Below are 20947 nucleotides of genomic sequence, written 5' to 3' on the forward strand. Positions count from 1 at the left end.
AAACGGACGAGCCGAATGGATGATTCGTCGCATTAATGACATTATATGTACCCTTCCCACTCATGCCTCTCTTCTCCACACCGCCACCTACCTTCATAATATCCTTCCTACTAAACGCCTAAATTTTTCCACACCTACCTTCTCTCTATGGTTGTCAATGATCATATGATCATCTCCACACCTTCGGGTGTGCTTGTTATCCTAATATCTCATCCACTCAATCTCATAAACTCCAACCAAGATCCGTCAAATGTGTTTTCCTTGGTTATCCGGAAAAATTTCGGGGATATCGATGCTTTGATCCATCAACTAGAAAAGTCTATCTGTCTCGACATGTTACATTTGATGAAACCTCTTTTCCCTTTTCCAATACCCCTCCCCCCTCCACATATTTTGACTTTCTTGATGACCCCCTCCCCTCTTCATGCTTTTCCCTACTCCACATCCACCAACCTGTGACAACCCGAAATTTCTTCCGTTCAAACCGTTAAAAAATAAATCAATTTGGAATTTATTTCTGCTCTTGTCAGCATTATCTCGGGTCTAATTAAATATTTTGAACTCAGTACAATCGAGGTTTGGGTCCAAGAATGAACTTTTCCAAGTCGAAGCATAGAATCCGAGCCAAACACCCCTTCGAGAGGAGTGTACGGCCGCAAACTCGATTTTACGGCCGTACACCCCCCACCCCACCCCTTGGCCGAAAACTCACCCCTATAGAAGGGATGAGTGGCCTTCATTTCACACTTTAAACACTCCAAAGACTTTCTCTCTCTATAATTTTCGAGTTTGCTCAAGGATCCTCAAAAATGTAAGTGATTCTTCACTTTGATAGTGTTTCAATCCCTTTTCTAGTGATGAATCCATGTTTCATCTCATGAATTTCATGTTTTTCTAGATTTTCTCTCTCACCAAGAACACCAAGAACGCACACTAGTTCTTGGTGGCTAAAAACCTCATTCCAAGCCTCTTACAGTAAGTAACTACCATCTATGCTTGATATATACTAGAAACCATTGATTTTTCACCTAAAATCGACCCAAATCATGAACACAAAATGGGTTTACGACCGTAAACCCATGTGTACGGCCGTACACCCTTCAATGGTCGTAAACTCCATTTTTTGTCGATTATTGGCCTTAAACTCTTCCTTGAGCTGTTGTGACAACCCGATATTTTGAGACAATGTAATGTAACACCAGTCAAATTTAGGTCAAAATATAACTTTCCTAAAATCTTATTTGGGTTAAATAAAGTGATAGGAATCGTATCAAGGTTTTCATAAATATAAAGAACACAAAAATCCGAGTTATAACGAGGAAGTTATAACCATTCTAAAATTCCGGACAAAACCGGCAACACCGATTAAACGAAAAACGCGAAGTTTCAATACAATAGTTTGTAGCCTTAAGTATCTAAATGAGAGTTGTAGATAACATTAAACCGTGAGCATACATAAAAAGAACGTCCAAATCTGACTTCGTATGAAGAAGTTATGATTTTTCCAAGATCCGGATATAGCAGTAGACAGCTAAAAACTCGAAATAGAGCTCGAGAGACTTTTGACCGAAACAACCTAAATGAGAATCGAAGGTCTCAAAAATAGTAGCGCAACGGCGAAAAGTCTGACAAAAACGGACATCGGATGAAGAAGTTATGGAATTTTAACGGACTTTTCTTGTCCCGGCCCGTTAAAAATAAATAATTAAAAATAAAGTCAAAATTTGCCGATGAAGTCTAAAAGAGAGTTGTAGATCATATTTTTAGCTACGTGTGCATATAAAGAACGTCGAAAACGGAGCTCGTACGCGAAAGTTATGGATTTTACAAGTCCGAGGTCCGAAATCCGAGGCTGTCAGGCTTGCCACGACGTGGCACAAGCTTGCCGCGACCCGGCAAGTGACTGAGGGCGTCCAATCAATGGAAGAGGATAAGTTTGACTCCCCACGACGTGGCCATCACTTGCCACGACGTGGCACACCCCAAAAATGCCCCTATAAATAGATTTCAAGGGCTCCGAGTTCCATTGCTCAGTTCCCTTCTTTCTCGCGCCGAAACTCTGCGTTTATGCCCCCGAGACCCTCTCAAAGCCCTGGTTTTCACCTTCAAGTCCCGAAGGAAGGTTTTGTGTTCCCGATATTCCCGAGTATCCCGAGATTTTCCCGCGTTTGCAACTCTTCCTGTCGAAGTTCTGCTCGATTCTTCTCTCGACTACTTCAAATCAACAATTTCAAACAAGTGAGTTCATACCCCTATAATCTACACTTTCAAATGCGTTATAAATGTTTTTTATACACTTTTAAGGGGGGAATACAAGTAAACACACGGTTATCCCCGTGTGAAAGACATAAATCTTTGTTATACTTTTTGGTTATGAAATCAATCACATGTGATTTATAACTAACATACAATTAGACTTACTACACTTTTAGCCGTTTAACCACACAGAGTACTTCAAATAGCTTTCTCAAACGTTTTTACATGTTAAAACACTTTTAGAAAACTGTCTTACAAACTGTATGTTTCCTTTTTGAATATGTTATTATTGTGCATCAAACAAATGTTTTCTTACACTTAAACTGTCTTGTCAACTGTTTTCGAATCGTTTTATAAACTGACATCAAGTCACAAATTCTTATTTATTAAACTTTTCAAGGGTTTTACAAAACTTCTTTTATGCTTTTATATTATAAATTGCATGCCTCTATATGTATAGTTATATAAATAATGTTTAAAAGAATTAGGAAGGCTATCCACCTTGTTTCCTTTTCCTCGATTTGGATGCGGTCTGGTGGGATATCGGGTACCCGTCCGAAGGTTGTTTAAATATTAGTTATATATCATGTGTACATATATAGTCATAAATGTTCCATCAGTTAATTAAGTTCCGACACTCTTGGGTAGCAAGGGTGTATAAACCTACTTGGACACTCATCAATTACATTCTAGTAAACTATTATAGGAATAGTTTAGGAGATATAAAACATTATTACTATTACAAGGAATCACACAAGAGTCAGTTCATTCATGAGTCTATACCAACGTCTTATTTACAAGTATGTATTTTCATAACAAGGATAATCTTTTCATATAAAAAAGGCATTTCGTTATATTACTCATGAACTTGTTGTTAGCAAACATGTGAGACAATGGCTTTGTTAGTACCAAAACGAAAGTCCCCACCTATAACCAGAGTCTATTGGAGGGAGAGCGTGACAAGTGTGTATAGATCTATACGGGGCTGACGACTCCGCACCCTGACTGTTAGCTACAGTTCCCGGGGTGACAAATGTCAACATAAGTACTGCGTCTAGTATGGTTATGAGGAACTCACAACACGTGGAAACAACAACTCTTATACGTAGTAATATACATTTAACTCAATCATGCTTAGGGGGTAATAACTACACCATGGGATATTATTAGCATGTTCACAATTCGGGATAAACACCCTTTTAACCAGTTTTACTTAAACAAAAGACTCTCAGGGAGTATTAAAAATATATTGGTTTACAGAGTCATCAAGTGCCTTGGCGATTTTATACATACATAAATCTATTATTTAGGCATGAAAAACATCATTGTGTTATAGTTTTGGAACTTTTAAACTACCACACACTTATGGATAAATGTTGGACTTTTAGAAACAAATATTTCAAAACATTCAGGTCTTGGTAGAAGACTACTTACAAAACATTCGGGTCTTGGTAGAAGACTGCTTTCAAAACATTCAAGTCTTGGTAGAAGACTACTTACAAAACATTCAGGTCTTGGTAGAAGACTACTTTCAAAACATTCAGGTCTTGGTAGAAGACTACCTTCAAAACATTCAGGTCTTGGTAGAAGACTACTTTTTATACTAGTAGGAAATATGGGATTTTCTAGGGTTTTTCATACTTATACTAAATGTTTCATCAAACATTCACCAGTCTTTCATAACAACTTTTCAAAGCAATAACATTAAAATACTTATGAATTCACCAGCTTTATTGCTGATACTCGCTTTCAAAATAACTTGTATTCTCAGGTTACAAATAGACAGGTGCTGATGCAAGGTTTAGAGAAGACAGAGCAGTCAAGACTCGTCTATTATTTTGATTAGTTATCATGTTGTCTTGTACTATGAAATAACAAACTTGTAATCAAAATTATACTATTAATGCAATGGATGATGTTGTTGCTTGTTTACTACTTTACATTTGTTGTGATACATTACATGACGTCCTCCGCCCCAGAACTTTTTCCGCCATTCTCGGTTTTGGGGTGTGACAGCTATGCACAAGGCTTAGAACACTTCCAAGAGGCTAGAAAGGACCTTGAAACACCGAAAATCGCACCTTTCACCAAGTGTTTACGGTCGTAAACCCATGGGACGTAAACCCATGGACCGCAAATCTTGGGCCGTAAACTTATGGGCTGTAAACCCTGTTGGGCCGCAAACCCATGACCGTATAGTCCTGATTACGGCCGCAAACTCCCCATCTTCAATCACGTGTGATTCTAACACTTAGTTTCAAGTGTTTCTTAGTCCTTAAGGTGGTTTCCTTCCATAAAAAGTATTGTTATGTCCTCATCTAATACGTGTATGCGTTACCATATGTTAATAGGGTCCACTTAAGTATGAAACATCAATTGACACTCAACACTCATCTCGATCGTACACTTGAATCCTATGTTAAACTGTGAGTTCATACCCCTACGCTTTTTCCGAGTTTTCCATGTTTTCAGGGGGGAATACAAGAAAAAGTACAAGGAAACTTGTGCTCAAAGTATATTATTTTATGTTCAGAATACTTTTAACACAGAAAATAGTTTTACCAAACGATTAAGAAATCAACTCGTAGAAACAGTTTTCAAAACTAAAGCAATGAACTTGTGAATCATATGGTAAAATGTGTTATTTTATAAAGGATTCATGCAAATCATAAACAGGATTTTCAATATTATTACTTGTAAATTTTGTTTGTCTAAAGTTGAAGACACATCCTTGGTAACACCCCCACAGAATCAGGGAGTAGGATTAGCACTTGTAACCATAATCTCTTGTAGGGAGAGCGTGACTGTTGTGTATAGATCTATACGGGACCGACTATCCCGCACCTTACTGCTAGCTACAGTTGGACCGACAAGTCCCGCGGTGACAAAGTCATAAAAAAGATACTAGCCCCGTTACGTGCCATAACAAGTCTAAGTACGGTTATGACACTCGCAACCTAGATAACAGTAATTTACTTTTGTAATAATGAAACAAATGAACTAACCTCAATGTAATAACCAATTTGATTACTAGAGGGTATTAATAGTACCCTTAGGATTTAGTTCACCACATATTTATTAGTTTTATTTATGTAATAAGTCTAATACACCTCATAGGGAGAAAACAAGGTTTTTCAAGAAAACTACGTCTAACGATATAAGTATAGTAGATACTTGTACACCTCAGACTAGAACAGATAACCAATCATTAACTTTTAAGGGAAAATATGGGATTTTCCCGGGATAACTCGATTTCTTATCAACAGATTGTTCAACAAGTAACTAATGGACGTTCAAACACACTTTCTATAAGAAAATATAAGATTTTCTTGGGAAACATTTTTCAAAGTATCAAAGAAACATTTTTCACCAAAACTAAATACTTATGAACTCACCAGCTTTATGATGATACTCTTTCAAACTGCTTGTATTCTTAGGGCAACAATAGACAGGTACTCCTGCCAACTTTTGGAGAAGACGGAGCATTTTGAATCACGTCTTTTACTTTTGTTATATACTGCTATGTACAAACTATGTTATTCAAACAGATGTAAATAATCATATTGTAATGTAATGGTTGTGTTTACTTTGCTAGCTATGATACAACTATTGTGATACTACGCATGACGTCACCCGCCCGCGGATGTTTCCGCCGTTGTTTTCTGACGGTTCGGGGGTGTGACACAACCCTACTCCTCCTTCACCACCACCTCATTCCACCATCCCTACCTAATCTTCAACACCACCTCACTCCACCTCCTCATCTCCTCACCCTCCTATCTTGACCTATTCTCGTCGGTCAAAAGCATTATCCACCACCACCGACCCTTTATCAACACCCATACCTCCCTCCCGCACTCTACCTTCACCTACAACAACCCATCCTCAATTCACTCCACCTCAAACTCCCCCTCAACCCTCCCTTCCGATTCATCCCATGACCACTCGTGCACGGGCAGGAGTAACCAAACCTGTTACCCGTATAAACCTCCATACCTCTTCTACTCCACCGATCTCTCCAATTCCTACATCCATCTTTGCCGTCATGTCTGACCCTAATTGGCTACGAGCCATGGAAGATGAATTTCTAGCTTTACAGGTAAACAAAACATGTGAACTTGTTCCCAGACCAACCAACAGCCCTGTTATTCGATGTATGTGGCTGTTTCGTCACAAACTTAAAGCTGATGGAACACTTGACCGCTATAAAGCACGACTGGTGGTCAATGGGAAATCACAAACAATAGGTGTTGACTGTTTAGAAACATTCAGTCCTGTCGTGAAGCCAGCTACTATACACACAGTTCTCAGTTTCGCAGTCTTACAAGGTTGGCCGATACATCAGTTAGACGTCAAGAACACATTTCTCCATGGCGATCTCCACGAGATGGTTTTTATGCACCAGCCCCTTGGATTCGTTGATAGTCGGGTCCATTTCAGGTCTGCCGTCTCTGGAAATCTTTGTATAGACTTAAACAAGCTCCGTGTGCTTGGTACACTCGCTTTGCCTCATTCGTTACTTCTCGGGGTTTCAAGATTAACATTTGTGATTCTTCGTTATTTGTTTATCAGCACGATTGTCATCGTGCTTATTTATTATTGTACGTCAATGACATAATCTTGACAGCTTCTGACCCTGACATTCTTCGTAGCATTATCACTTCTTTGTCTCAGGAATTTGCTATGAGTGATCTCGGTGCGCTTCACCATTTTTAGGGTATCACGGCTACTCGTGATAAGCATGCGTTATTTTTGACGCAGGCTTCTTACACTTGTGCCATCCTTCAACGAGCTAATATGGCCTCCTGTAAGCCGTGCGCTACACCGGTGGATACGTCCACCAAACTCAGTGCCACTGACGGTGCACTACTCGCTGATGGCACTCTCTATCATTGTCACACCCCCGAGCTTGGATGGTGGAAACGTCCGGAGGTGGACGACTTCGTGTATAGTATCATAACAATTGAATATGAATGAAACATAGCAACCAAACATCATACATTGAAGATACACGCTTAAATAGTTCACATATTGAATTTGTTCATCAGTTACACAAAAGTAAGAAAGAGAAATTTATAGAACTTGCACCACTTGACCTCATAGTCGAGCTTATTACCTGTTACTGGAATTCCTGAGAATACAAGTTGTTTTGAAAAGCGTCAACTAAAAATTTGGTGAGTTCATAAGCAGTTTTAAGTAAAAATGGTTTTTGTACTTGTTTAGAATCGTTTTCATAGTGCATTCAAAAATCTGATATTTTATAATAAGAAATGGTTTGAAATATTTGTGTCCGATCTTATATTAATGCATGTGTGTTAATGTTTACAAAAAAAATAGAAAGAGAATGATTTCCAGACAACTCGATCTTGTCTACGCTAGATGATGTTGGAATCTCAACCCCCGTGGTTGAGTACCGGTGTATATAAATTTACGTTTCATCAAAAAGAAAGTTTCCCGTTTTATCCAAAAAGAACATAGGATGGTTTCTCGTTTTATCCAAAAAGAACATAGGATGGTTTCCTGTAAATCTTATAACATTAATTCATCTAAGTGAGTCGTTATAACCATACTAAATAATGACAATTTTGTCTGTCTTTGCGTCTTTGGGACGCCGACGGAATAGGATAAGGTTTTTGTCACCCTAGACTGGCCTAGTCTAACTGTAGCGAACAGCTCAGGGGTGGTGTCACCTCCGTATAGATCTATACACAAACTCCCTCTTTCCCTCCAGGAAACTCTGGTTATAACTACAGGCTACGATTGTACACTCAAAGGTGCCAACCGACAAGTCTCACTAGATCCTTAATCGAAAATTTACATGGAAAAGAAAGAAGAACACATATAAAACTCATTCTCAGGCCCAATACACATGTAAGTGGACCACTAAGGCCCACTATACGTGTCTATTATTTCCAGGCTTAAAGGAATATGAATGTCTATCTTAAGCCCAATATACATGTAAAAGGACACTAAGGCCCACTAAACATGTATATTATTTTCAGGCCCAATAATGATATGAATATCGTTTTTAACCCGTTTGTTATTGTTTTGTTTAATTTAGCTTGATTATTTATAAAAATCCCACTTTTTGTAAAAATGACGTTTTTGGCCCAATAAGCCACAAAATTTTCAATTAAGGCCTAATTATAGTAAAAATAACACTTTAGTCCCCATTTTTGTTCAAAGCTTGTGTTTTTGACTAATTTGTGGTAAAAATAACATTTTAAACCCATTTTTGTCAAAAATATCATTTTTGGCATGATTTTTGTGAAATACACATTTTTTCTGGTTTTTGGCTTTACTGACCTAGTTGTTGGAAAATTTGTAGAAAATTCATCGTAAGTCGAAATTTAGATCCGTAAATTCTAGAAGTTTGGAAAATTTGTCTACTTCTACTTTGTTCACAATTTTTCTCATAATTTTTATTGGCTTCTAACAAGTGTGAAATTGCTCACCTTCACAGGTTGGTCCGAAATTATTTCAAATCTGATAGACAGTTTTGTAAAATTTGCCAAAAATAGTAGAAAACTCGTATGAAAACGTGAGAGTAGTCATTTTAAAGGTAATAACCTGAACTTTTTTCATGTAAAACAGTTTTGAAAAATATTATCATTAAGGAGGTCAAAACAGTTCGACATTGGACTAAAACGTTTCTGTCAAGGGCTAATTTTTGAGTTTAAGTTATCTAAGTTTGTTCACAACAATTGTTTTTGCTATTTTAAGTGGATAAATCTCAGATCTACAAGTTTACATGTATTATATGTGACGACACATAGTTTTCTCAAGGTTTTTATGAAGATCCAAGTGATAAACTTCATTTTCAAGTAAAGATCTAAAAGTTAAACACATAAACATGCATATATACATAGATCTAACACAGAAGCGCTTGTATTCTCCCCCAAAAACATTATAAAACCGAAAACAAGGGGGTATGAACTCACATTTGGGTTTTTTTGAGATGTAGATGAAGAAGAAGAAGAAGAAGAAGAATCTTTGATCCTAGCTTGAGTTTTGGTGAGATCTCGAAATGGAGGTGGTTCAAGGAGCTTAGAACTTGTTCTTTGATGAAGAAGAGCTCGAAATCTTCTTGGTGAGAATAATGGAGCTTGAGAGGAAATGAGATGGAGGAAAATTTGAAGTGAAAGTGGTGAGGAGGGAGTGTTTGGATGGATTTTTAGAGAGAGGAAGGGAAAGAGAGAGGCTTGGGTGTATGGTGGACAAACATATCTTGCCTTGAAGTATGGTGGTCAATGCTTGGAAACATGAGAGGCAATGTTGTGGTGGCAAATCCTTTGTCCATCACCTTTTTTTTAATGGGCTAACCAAACCCAAGAGAGAGTTTTTGGCCCAAAAGAAAAGGGTTTTCGGGTTTTAAAGCCCAAGGATAGGATGTTTCGGCCCAACTTGATTAAATAAGTGAGTTTTCAGTCCAATAAGGTTCAATAAGAATGTCTTATGGCCCAAAGGACTAAGTTGAAGGCTTATTGGCCCACTAAGGCCCAATAAGAAGGGTTCGGTCCATTAAGAGTGTTTTAGCCCTAAAAATGCTGAGATGGAGTTTTGGGCCCACTATGACCTAATAAAGGTGTTCACATCCTAATCTAATTTTTTGTCAGTTGTGACAATCGTACTCTTGTCGGCGCTCTCCAGTACCTGACTTTTACTCGCCCCGACATTGCCTATGCTATTCAACAAGTTTGTTTATTCATGCATGCTCCGCGCGAGCCCCATTTTCAATTCATGAAGAAGATTTTTCGATATCTACAAGGTACCATTGACTATGGTCTTTAGCTGGTTGCATCTTCCTCTCACACTCTTACTGCCTACTCTGATGCTGACTGGGGCGGTTGTCCTAACTTACGACGATCCACTTCTCGCTATTGTGTTTTTCTTTGCAACAATCTTGTGTCTTGGTCCTCGAAGCTCCAACCAACGATTTCACGCTCGAGTGTAGAGGCTGAATACCGTGGTGTTGCTAATGTTGTTTTTGAGACTACCTGGCTGCATAATCTCTTACTTGAGCTTCATGTTCCACTAAGCAAAGCAACGATTGTTTACTGTGACAATGTATATGCAGTTTATCTGTCACAAAACCCAGTTTAGCATCAGCGCACGAAACATGTGGAAATTGATATCCACTTTGTGCGGGAAAAAGTTCGTCTTGGTCTTATTCGAGTTCTTCACATTCCTGCCTCTATGCAATATGCAGACATCTTCACAAAAGGCTTACCTCGCTACCTATATCAACAATTTTGATCCAGTTTGAGTGTTGGTCCTTCCCCAGCTCAAACTGCGGGGGACTATTAGCCGGTCATATCTTAGGAAGATACTTATATATCTTGTAATTATCTTTTATATAATTTCATATTATATACCCCCTATATGTGGGTATATCCGATTGTATCTTATTCCCTATTTATATATAGGGCTTTATTCATTAACGGAAGATAAGGCAATTGATTCAAGATCTGTAATCGTTGTTACATCACACGTAAATATTTATTTTTAGAAAGTTTGCATGTTGATTTTTTTATTCACTATATTTGCAATAACAAAAAAGTAAGGGCAGTGATTAGTTTATAATATTTCAATATGTTGCAATAATAAAAAATAAATCATTATTGACGATGGATTCATATGTTGTCATTACATTAGCACATTAAGTTTCATGGCAAAAACCTCCTAAAATTACAAATTGAAAAACACAATCACACCGAAAACATGAAAAAAAGAGATAAAAAATAATATTTAAATCAGAAAACAATTTTAATGGTTGATCTTTCTTAGCGTATACTAAATGTAGGATACATCTGGAAATCCACTATGTAATCCACCCTGTTCAAAACAAAATTAGAAAACTATAAAAATTCATCAAAACAACGACAACATGTTTAACAAAGCATAAATACAACAAAAACCTACAAAACATGACTTATTGGTAATTCAAAAACATCCCTAAGGAAAGTTTCTAAAGAAGAAGCATATTTCAATACAAAAGTTTACACTATAAATGGATTTCTTGATTTCTCCTTAGCTATACATCTTGGAACCTAAAAATAAGTAGGTTTAATAAATATATCATTTTCAAAAAAAGAGATTCATTGTTGTGCTTTTTCAATCAAACAAAGAAACCCAATTACGAACCTCGTGTTCGAGTTCAATATCTTGAAAGTCAAAAACATTAAATTATGCTCTTATTTTTCTTTTCTTGATTCAAACAAATAAACCTGATGGAGATGTTAAATATCGTAAGTGTATTTGACTACCACCAAATCACGATTCAACAATAACTTCTGTCTAAAAAGGTCCACACATCAAAAGAATATATACTTATTTCGAAAACCATAAATTCAAAAAAGAAATCATAAACATTGTACAAAAGAAAAAGCACATCCATTGTAAAAGTAGGCATTTAACATCTCTTACCTCCGGAGATGTTACTTTTAGCCACATATCATATGTAAAAGCGATAACAACGTGTGCCCATTGTGTCAACCTTGTTTGCACCGAACGTCGATTATCACCTTCGTCATAACATAAAAGATTTCATGGGTTGGAGAAGCTTTTGTTCTTGCTTTCTGCGGAGGAAGTATGACAAATGTTCGTGTAAATCGATGATTAAAAAGGTCAATACGATGAAAAGTAGGAAGTAAAACAACTGAAATGTAATTTGAATTTAAATAGAAGATATCATAGCGTATCACTTCCTTATTATTTATAGGGATTTCATTTGAGTGATTACATGCATAGACATATTTTAAGATCAATTAAAAGAATGAATATGGTAAGCTATTAATTCCGTCCAAACGTGAATAGGAGTGCACACCACAACCTTTGAAAATGGAAAACGGAAAATGGTTAAGTTTGAGAAATTAACCATGAGTGCAAATCGAGGCATTGAGAGAAAATATGAATTGAGGGTTTGAGAACTGAAACTTACCTTTTGATTTGTTGTTTTTCCGAACCAAGCTTCAATTGTGGTGTTGTGGAAAAATTAGTCGATCAAAGTTAAGTTATATCATTCCAAACCAACAAACACACCTCAAAACCAATTACTACATGGGTATGATTCTTCATGTCGTTCAACGTTTCTTAGAGAGATGTTGAAGAGAAAAATATGTTTGAGTCATGGTGGTGACAACGATGTAGGGTGGTGAAGGCTAGATTAGGGTTTTTGTTATAGATAAGGTTTACATAAAGAGGCGTCTTATGGCAAACTGTGAGAGATTTCAGAAGAACCCTAATTTAATGCCTTGAATTATTGGGATTGTGCTATTCAAATTCAAATTCAAATAGAAAAGCCAAATTGCTAAGGGGTTAATAATCCGTTTCTGGGCAATTTGGAAAATTCACATAGAAATTGTGGGCTGGAAAACTCGATGGGAAGGGACGGAGCGATTGACACGTGGAGTATAGGTACCGTTTTATTATAATAGGGGATATATATATATATATATATATATATATATATATATATATATATATATATATATATATATATATATATAAAAACTAGTTATTGATCCCTTTTGTTACATTGTAGTGACCTCAAACAAAAAAAATCAATAATATTCAAAATATAATAATTTATAATTTCATTTGTTTAAAATCAACCATTAAAGTATTATTATTTTCCAATGTACTGTAAAAATGAATTGTTATATAAAATTAAATAGAAATAATAAATAAAATAGACTGTTATAATCTACATATATAACAATATTTATTCTTATATGTTAATTGATGTAAGTTTATTCTTTTATTTATATATATATATATATATATATATATATATATATATATATATATATATATATATATATATTCTAATTCTTTAAAACTCCTTCAACAGAAACACATCATAAAGTTTTAGCAAATTTTCATTTATTTAGAAGGTTTAAAACTTATATGGTTGTTTTAGTATTGTTGTTAAAAAGCTTATAAATATAGCCTTTAATTCATTGTTTCCATATATATTCTAACTAGTTGTGAGACCCATATGTTATATGGGTTGGATAAAACAAAAAAATTAAGTATGAAGGTTTAAACAAAAATTTATTTAAATTTGAAATTTGAAATTTAAAACTTGAATTTAAAATGAAACATATTCAATAGTATATGAGTTGTAACATTGTAATTTAATGGTTATTTTCAATTAAAACAATTATTAATTGATGTGTAAATATGATGTGTTAATTAAGAAAATATAAACAATGAGAAAATGACAAACGGAAAAAACATTTATTTAAAAATACAAAAAAAGACATTTGTCCAAATTAATAAGAGAGTGACATGTGACAAAATTATTTTCATTTATTAGGGATGATCTCTCTCTGTTTTCAACTATTATAATCCGTATACTATTTCTCATGTAGTGTATTTTAATACGTGTATTGTTTCCATCCAAATTTAATTTTGTTTTATGTTTTTTTTTTCTCTTTTTTGTTTAAACGAATTTTATTAGGGATGAGCATTTAGTATCAAATCATGATTTTGTGCCGATACGAATTTAAATATATGAGACCGTACACAATACTCTAAAATTACAAAAATTAGGATTTGGTATTCGGTATCGTTTTTCAATCCAATTTGGTATAAGATTTTATCGGATTGGTCCGGATCCAATATCATCCTTATCCCTAATATATATCACCCGATGATTGTTCATTAGCTTTGGTGAAGAGACTTTGATTAGGCTTGGTGAATATTTTTCCATATGTCTTGTTTATTAAAAATGGACTATTTATCTATAAAAAAGACTACATAACATAACTTCTACATATAATTTTTTAATTTAGGGTTGTTTGATAGTTGTAGACCGAATCATATCTGATTGAGCAAATGTCTAGTTATAGACAATCTTAAATCTAGCCGGGTAAGAGATATATCAGAAGAATTAGGACCAACTCAGAGGCTTTTAAGTGTATTATCAAATGGTCAAAATCTGATTGAGTCAAATTCAACCCCTTACCATATCAAATAAAAGGCATGTGAGAGAGCCCCTTAATCTTAAAATGCTAAATTGTGTTGAAATTTATAGTTACCTTCTTAAAACAATAGTATCATCATTTAATACATATAGATTATGAAATGTTATAAGGTTTTAAAATGTATGTCCTTTTATAAACTAACCACGTCTTGTACACTTGACATTGTAAAGAATGATCGTGTTTTAAAGCTTAACAGGAAATAATAATTTAATTTTTATTCATTCCATTAAAGAATACACGACAAAACAATATTTCTAAAACTATTTGACATATAAGCACTGAATCCAAAAATACACAATACTAATATGCTATCATTTGATACAAATATAAAGAATAAACATATAAATTATTCAAAAATGGTTCTAATTTGATGGCTGTGACCAAATTCATAGGCCAAAAGTAAACTCCCATCCATTCTTTTGAGCACAAATCTTTCAACCAAAACATAACAACCAAATCTCTTCCATCCACCACTTCCTTCAAACTTCTCTTCTCTCGTAACCATATGTATCCTGTTCTCTCCACCATCAACCCATCCAACTTTTTCTTCTTCCCACCTCATTCTTTCAACAATTTCTCTTCTCAACCCTACACTTTCTTCTTTCTCATTATCACCCCCTCGACAGAAAAACCACACAACTCCATTTACCACATTTCTCTCAGCCTCCCTCAAACTCTCACCAACAAAAACTGCTTCACTATTAAATACAGCATCAACAAACACAACATCTCCTTTGGTATTATCCTCGTTTTCTTGTTCAAAAACTCGTTCCCATCTTTGTTCCAGTGTCATTTCATAATACATAGAGGTTTTCACCTGGTCGATCTGTCTTCCTTCTTTGATGAACATGAATGGACAATACCACTTGCCAACAACCACTGAACTCGAAGTTTTGGTTAAAGGTAGGAAACTAAATTCAGGGAGACGTGAACGAAGGGCATCATTGATTCCATTTGCTTCACGTAACGTGTAGTTTTTAGGTGTTTTAGTATAGATCTCCCAACCTTTTCTCTTTAAGAAATACGGAGGATCACCATCTTCCATGAGAGATTTGGCATAAAATCTGCCATCACCACTTAAAAATGTTTTGTAAGGAATGATCTCAAACTGTTGGTATACATCATGTGGATTCAATGGCCTTGGTTTAACATCATTGAGAGAACCACCACAACAACAAGGCGCCATGTCTTCCTCCTTTGAACATGCAAACGCTTCCCTAAATAAATGAAATAAAAACGTCAATTTGAAGTTCAAAGACAACAACGAGTTAAAGAGAGAAGGTCAAAAAGACACATGATACATACCCTTTATGCGAACCTTTTGGTTTTATGGCATAGTAACGATTTGAAGATAAGGGTTGATTAAGAACTGGAATAAAAACAACTTCATCAAAAGAAGCACTTGCATTTTCACCCGCCCCTGATGAATAACGTGTGGTCAGTCTTTTGTTTTGAGGAAAAGGCAACTCTTTAAGAGACTTATTCTTGTGCAACCCAAAGAATGAGTAAGTTTCAGACTCTTCGTCTTGGATTACCAAGTAGCCCGAGTTTGGACCCTCGGGAGGCAAATGAAGAGCTTCAGGAAATCTCTTATAGTGAGAAAGAGATCGAGTTACATACATATTGATCGAAACTTATGGTTTTAGTTTATTGTTTAGAAAATGTTTATGTTGATGTGATTGTATATATACAAGAAAGATTTGAGATTCAAGTCGTTAACAAACTTGGAGAAGTTAAACAAGTAATTGACTTTTCTATTTTTGACCAAGTCATGATGTTGACTTTTTCTGTAGACATCAATGATTATCCGATATACATGGTCTAGATAATACTATGTAGGATGTTTCCTCGCGTTGGAAGCTAAATGAAAACTCTTGTATTCTTTAAATGGTATATTTTCAAAGGAAAAAAGTTTGAAGTGTTTTGGGCTATTTTTAAGGCTAAACTAAATATATGGACTATGAGCCCTTTGGAGTTTTTTTAATTTGGGTTCCAAGTTGGTAAAATTTTGGGTTTTATAGTATTTATTTATTTACGGTTTAACTATGTGTTCATTTTATGATTTCATTTCCTTTTATTGTTATTACTATGTAAATTGTAAATGCCCTATGTTGCACAAAAATAAAATAGAGTAACTTGCATTTTTGGTCTCGAGTTTAGTTGATTTCATGTTTTTATCCTAAAAAGGTCCATGCAGCAAATTTTATCCTTATTTTGAAGTTTTAAAATGATTTTGACCCTTATTCCAAATAAAATGACTACACTATCATTTAGGCGTTTCTAATAAATATTTATTGTATATTTTAGTTTTATGTTAATATTTAGAGGTGAACAAAACCGGTATATGTTTTTTTTTTTTTTTTTTTTTTGGAGGGGAGGGGGGCATGAATATAAAAAACTTGAATGTTCTGTTAATGTTTAAAAAAAAAAAAAGAAGCTTAAAAATTGCTTCATAAAAGTACATACTACATAAGCTGTATGACATAAACGTAGACATAAATGCCCATGAAAACGAATTGCGTCAGGTTTGGCGGCTCCTAATGATAAGGTAGTCGACATTTATTTGAATAATTTGGCACAAAATTTGTTTATAATAAGGTTCAATGTATTGATTTCATAATAGAAACCCCAACACACAACGTTTATAGAGAAAATGACAAATTTCAGCCTATTCTTTGAAAAATAAAGAAATAACCATAAAAATAAGAAACGATCTATATAGCCATCGAAATTGCATGTGGAGTTTCATGGTATGTGATTTCTGTCATTTAGACCGTAATTGGAGGTTATACTCAATCGAGATTATATTATTATCTAATGCATAAGATTATGCATTAAAAACTTACACAATCTTATTTGTATTCAAATGAGAGGAATTTCTTTTCTAACATTAGATTACATCAGATCATGGGCTTGACACTCGTGTCGAAATTGACCCATAAGTGATATCAAAACCTATAATGGCCAAATTGTGGGTCATCAAGTGTCTTATGTTGCGATTTCAATGGTTATTTCGAGTATTTCTTATATTTTTTGCAGAATAATTATATAATCAAACTAAATTTATCTTTTTCTCGGTAAATAAACTGGAGGTAATATTTCTATTTCAAATACTTCATCGTGCAATTTTATCTTTTTTATTCTAGGGTACTTCGATGTGAGACTCAATAGTTATCAAATGAAGCATGAGGATAACAGGTTTACATAATAGATAACAGAAAATGACTGAGTTTACATGTGTTTAGCGATGTGAGATAGAATTTCGATATGGGACTCAAAGTAGTTATCAAAGGAAGCATGATGATAACATGTATATATAATATAGACGAAAATGGATGAGTTTACATGTGTTTGGCGATTTCGATGTGGAACTCAAAATAGTTATCAAATGAAGCATGAGGACAACAGGTTTATATAATAGACGAAAATGGCTGAGTTTACATGTGTTTGGCGATGTGAGATAGAATAACAGAGAAAATAAACACAAAGGTAAACAAATGATATGTAAGGAGCGGGAATCGATCCCGAGACATTTGCTTCAATAAGCCAATGCCCTAACCTGCATAATAGTTGTTTGTTTGTGTTTATAAGTGAAGGGGATGCGTATATATACACTACATAAAACAAATTTTTCCAAAAAAAAAATTACCTTAAAAATTTGAGGGGCATCTCGGGCTACCCCATGATCCCCTTGGATCCGCCCCTATTAAGATTTCTTGTCTCGTATGTCTTAAAATGATAAATTAGATGAAAATATTTTAGATAGATGATAGTAAATTAATCTTAGATTTTTTTTTAAAATAACCATTCAATAATGTTTCTAGAGAAAGTTGCAAAGATGTTCCCTACGGGGAAAAACACTAGGTTTGGTCCAAAAAAAAAAAAGTTTAGATTTACATTAGTCATATAATTTTCGATTTTTTTATGATTTTGACCCCTATCAACATGAACAAATGATTATATAATGATTTTAAATAATTAAAAATAAGAGAATAACTCACCCACCTCTATCTCTCTCACTGTCTCTCATTAGTCATCATTCCATGAAAGTTTTCTTTGTTTGTGCATCCAACATAAGTGTTACATAGCTCAACTTTTACCTTTCTTGCACATCCATCAACACACGATCGTTCCTTCGGTATCAAATCTACTAGTAGTCATCAACATAACATCCAATGTTCTAAAAGGCGCCATGGCGGGCGCCAAGGCTCGTCATGGTGTGAGGCGCGGCGTCGCTGTTACGAAAAGCTTCATAACGTTGCTGTTAGGCGTGATGCGTGGCAAGGCGTGATATGGTGTGCCATGGCACGTTATGGCGTGTTATGGCGCGTGTTTTTTCGTTTAAGACACGTTTTTTTGCTCTTTTTATACCTTTTCTAATCGGACATACAACTATTGTGTTTTTATTAACTTTCTGTTATTAGTTGTTGATATAACACTTCTAAAAACTAGGTATATTTGATATAAATTTATATTTACGCGGTAATATAATTATAAACTAATACAAAATCGTCGTCTTACATCACGCCTTGAAAAACGCCATGGCTCGCCATAAATCGTTAAGCTTGAGGCTTGGCCTGCCGCCACGCCATGCCTCACGCCTTTTAGAACCTTAATAACATCTGCCCAACATCTGTGGCAGATCTACCACCATCGTCGTTTCCTTTCGTACACAAACACACAACAACTGTATCTTTTATTGTTCTCTTACATCGCCGATCATCAAACCCTTAATTGAACCTATAAAGGCGCCAACGAAGGAAGAATAAGGATTTCCGGTGAGGCGAAGTTCCAGGTTGAGAAGAATCTGCCATTTTCTACATCGGTGAGTGTGTTTATGATCAAATAAAGTGTACAGAGATCGACGACGGCGAGTTGTTATTGGGTTATGGAATAAATTGAGATGAGAACTGTAAGAATGAGTGCAAGTAATTTAAAGAAAGGATGCCTAAGAGGAAGTTGGTGATGCCTAAGTAATGAAGCATTATTTTTGCGTGTTTTTAGTGATGTCGGAGTATCTGAGTGGGTATTACACAGATGTAAAAACAGGGACACACATATGTTTTTGCTTATTTTTTGTTGTAAAGCAGAACACATGCACATGAAAAAAAAAATAAGCTTTGTTTATCGCTCTTCAAACCAAATTCTCTTGAAGGCACCATAAAAAATGTCCTCCATCGGAAAAGTGCCCTAGCGAAGTCAGTGCCAGGAAAGTTAGGGTTCTAACAACATATATTGAGGTGGTAGTGTTAGGAGGATGACATCCCCCCTCCCCCCCCCCCCCCCCCACCCCTCCCCAACACACACACACACAAAGAGAGAGAGATGATCTTTTTGTTTTTTAGTTAAGAAATAAAATAAATTAAAAATGAATAGTTTTTTTAGAGTATTAGTCATTTTAAATTGGGTGTGAATTGAAACCACAAAAAATGTCAACCATTAGGCTCAAAATCATCAAAAAGAACCAAAATACCAATTGTGCAATTCCAAAAGTTTTTGGACCGAACCTTTAATTTTTTGCCAACCATAAAGATCATTTTTTGTAGTTTACTTGAGTTTTTATAATATTTTTTATTAAATTAGGATTAGTTTGACTGTTTGGATGAATAATCCAATCCTTACTTAAATTTTGTATTTTTATTAGTTTCTTGCTAGCTTTAGTTTCTTTATAAAACTTTATTATAGTTCAAAAAAATATTAGTAGAAAGTTAATATTTTATAATAATAAATTAGGATTACAAATTTACAATCAACCACTACACATGTTCTTAAGTTAGTGATAAATTGAAGCTTAAAAATGATTGATTAAGGTAGTACAATTAATGACAAGTTATCACTTGTAGAATTGAAGGTTTGGTGATATTATCCCCGAATCCACCGAAGTGATTTTAGAGTCTCGGTTTTGGACAAAATTCTCATGGGTTACAAAAATAGTCCAATTAGCAAAATTCATCACTTTTCCATAACACATTATTCTTTTTTTTGTCACTACTTCAAGATTGTTTATGGCTCAAAATTGTTTATGGCTCAAAATGATGTTTTTTTATTTCTATGATTTTCTAAAACTTTTAAATTATATGCTTGAACTAGATTTTGATTAGGTGGTACGATATGTTTATGAAAATAAGTTATCTTCTTCTTGTATAAGTATTTGTGTCTTTTATATTTTTGTGGAATTTGAATTTTATATGTATATATCCGTTATTTACTTTCGTTTGTATGATATAAGTGATCCTTCGATCAGATCGTCTGGACATCGATTATGAGTTTAAATGTAGAAATTTGATTAAGTTTGTGTCTAGAACTTTAGATTATTTTACTAGGTTGTTAAAGATATCTTAAAAGATAAAACAATAATTGTAAAATCTTAAATCATTGAAGATAACATTCAATCTACTTTATGTTCAATCTCATATTCAATTATTTCAATTTAAAAACTAATAAATAATACCACTTAAAAATATTATTTGTACATTTGTAATTATTAGTATCAACTTGTTTAAGTTTCAGTTATTTTTTTCTTTGATGCAGATATATTAACATTATCAAAATTTTAAAAAACTGTATATCAAAGCAAAACCTAACCAATACTTGATCTTTTGAGTCTTTGAGTAAATCATCTTCAAGAAACCTCTAGTTTGAATCTTTTGAGGCTTTGAGTAAATCATCTTCCAGAAACCTCTAGTTTGAATTTTCTATAT

The 20947-nt window shown here is 34.5% G+C and overlaps 1 protein-coding gene and 1 pseudogene across 1 annotated transcript; one reads left to right on the forward strand and one right to left on the reverse strand.

The window, feature by feature from the left end:
- The first annotated feature begins 6193 nt into the window (after positions 1-6193).
- On the forward strand, positions 6194-6874 carry LOC145095475 (putative mitochondrial protein AtMg00820 pseudogene; annotated as a pseudogene).
- A 7568-nt stretch (positions 6875-14442) lies between these two features.
- Positions 14443-15892, reverse strand: LOC145092787 (uncharacterized). Its single transcript, XM_079030764.1, has 2 exons — positions 15552-15892; positions 14443-15463 (listed from the first exon to the last, which is right to left on the reverse strand). Exons 1-2 carry the CDS (start codon positions 15866-15868, stop codon positions 14593-14595), a joined length of 1188 nt encoding a protein of 395 aa, XP_078886890.1. The 5' UTR covers positions 15869-15892; the 3' UTR covers positions 14443-14592.
- Between the last annotated feature and the right edge of the window lie 5055 nt (positions 15893-20947).

This window comes from Lactuca serriola, chromosome 3, assembly GCF_051521515.1.
Source record: "Lactuca serriola cultivar US96UC23 chromosome 3, Lser_US96UC23_V15, whole genome shotgun sequence".
NCBI lineage: Eukaryota > Viridiplantae > Streptophyta > Magnoliopsida > Asterales > Asteraceae > Lactuca > Lactuca serriola.

Bases quoted from the DNA above. Each gene is read 5' to 3' on its own strand.
- LOC145092787 (XM_079030764.1), bottom strand. From the start codon at position 15,868: ATGTATGTAACTCGATCTCTTTCTCACTATAAGAGATTTCCTGAAGCT. The intron at 15,464-15,551 runs GTATGTATCATG...TCATTTATTTAG, and splicing joins CCAAAAGGTTCGCATAAAGG to GGAAGCGTTTGCATGTTCAA.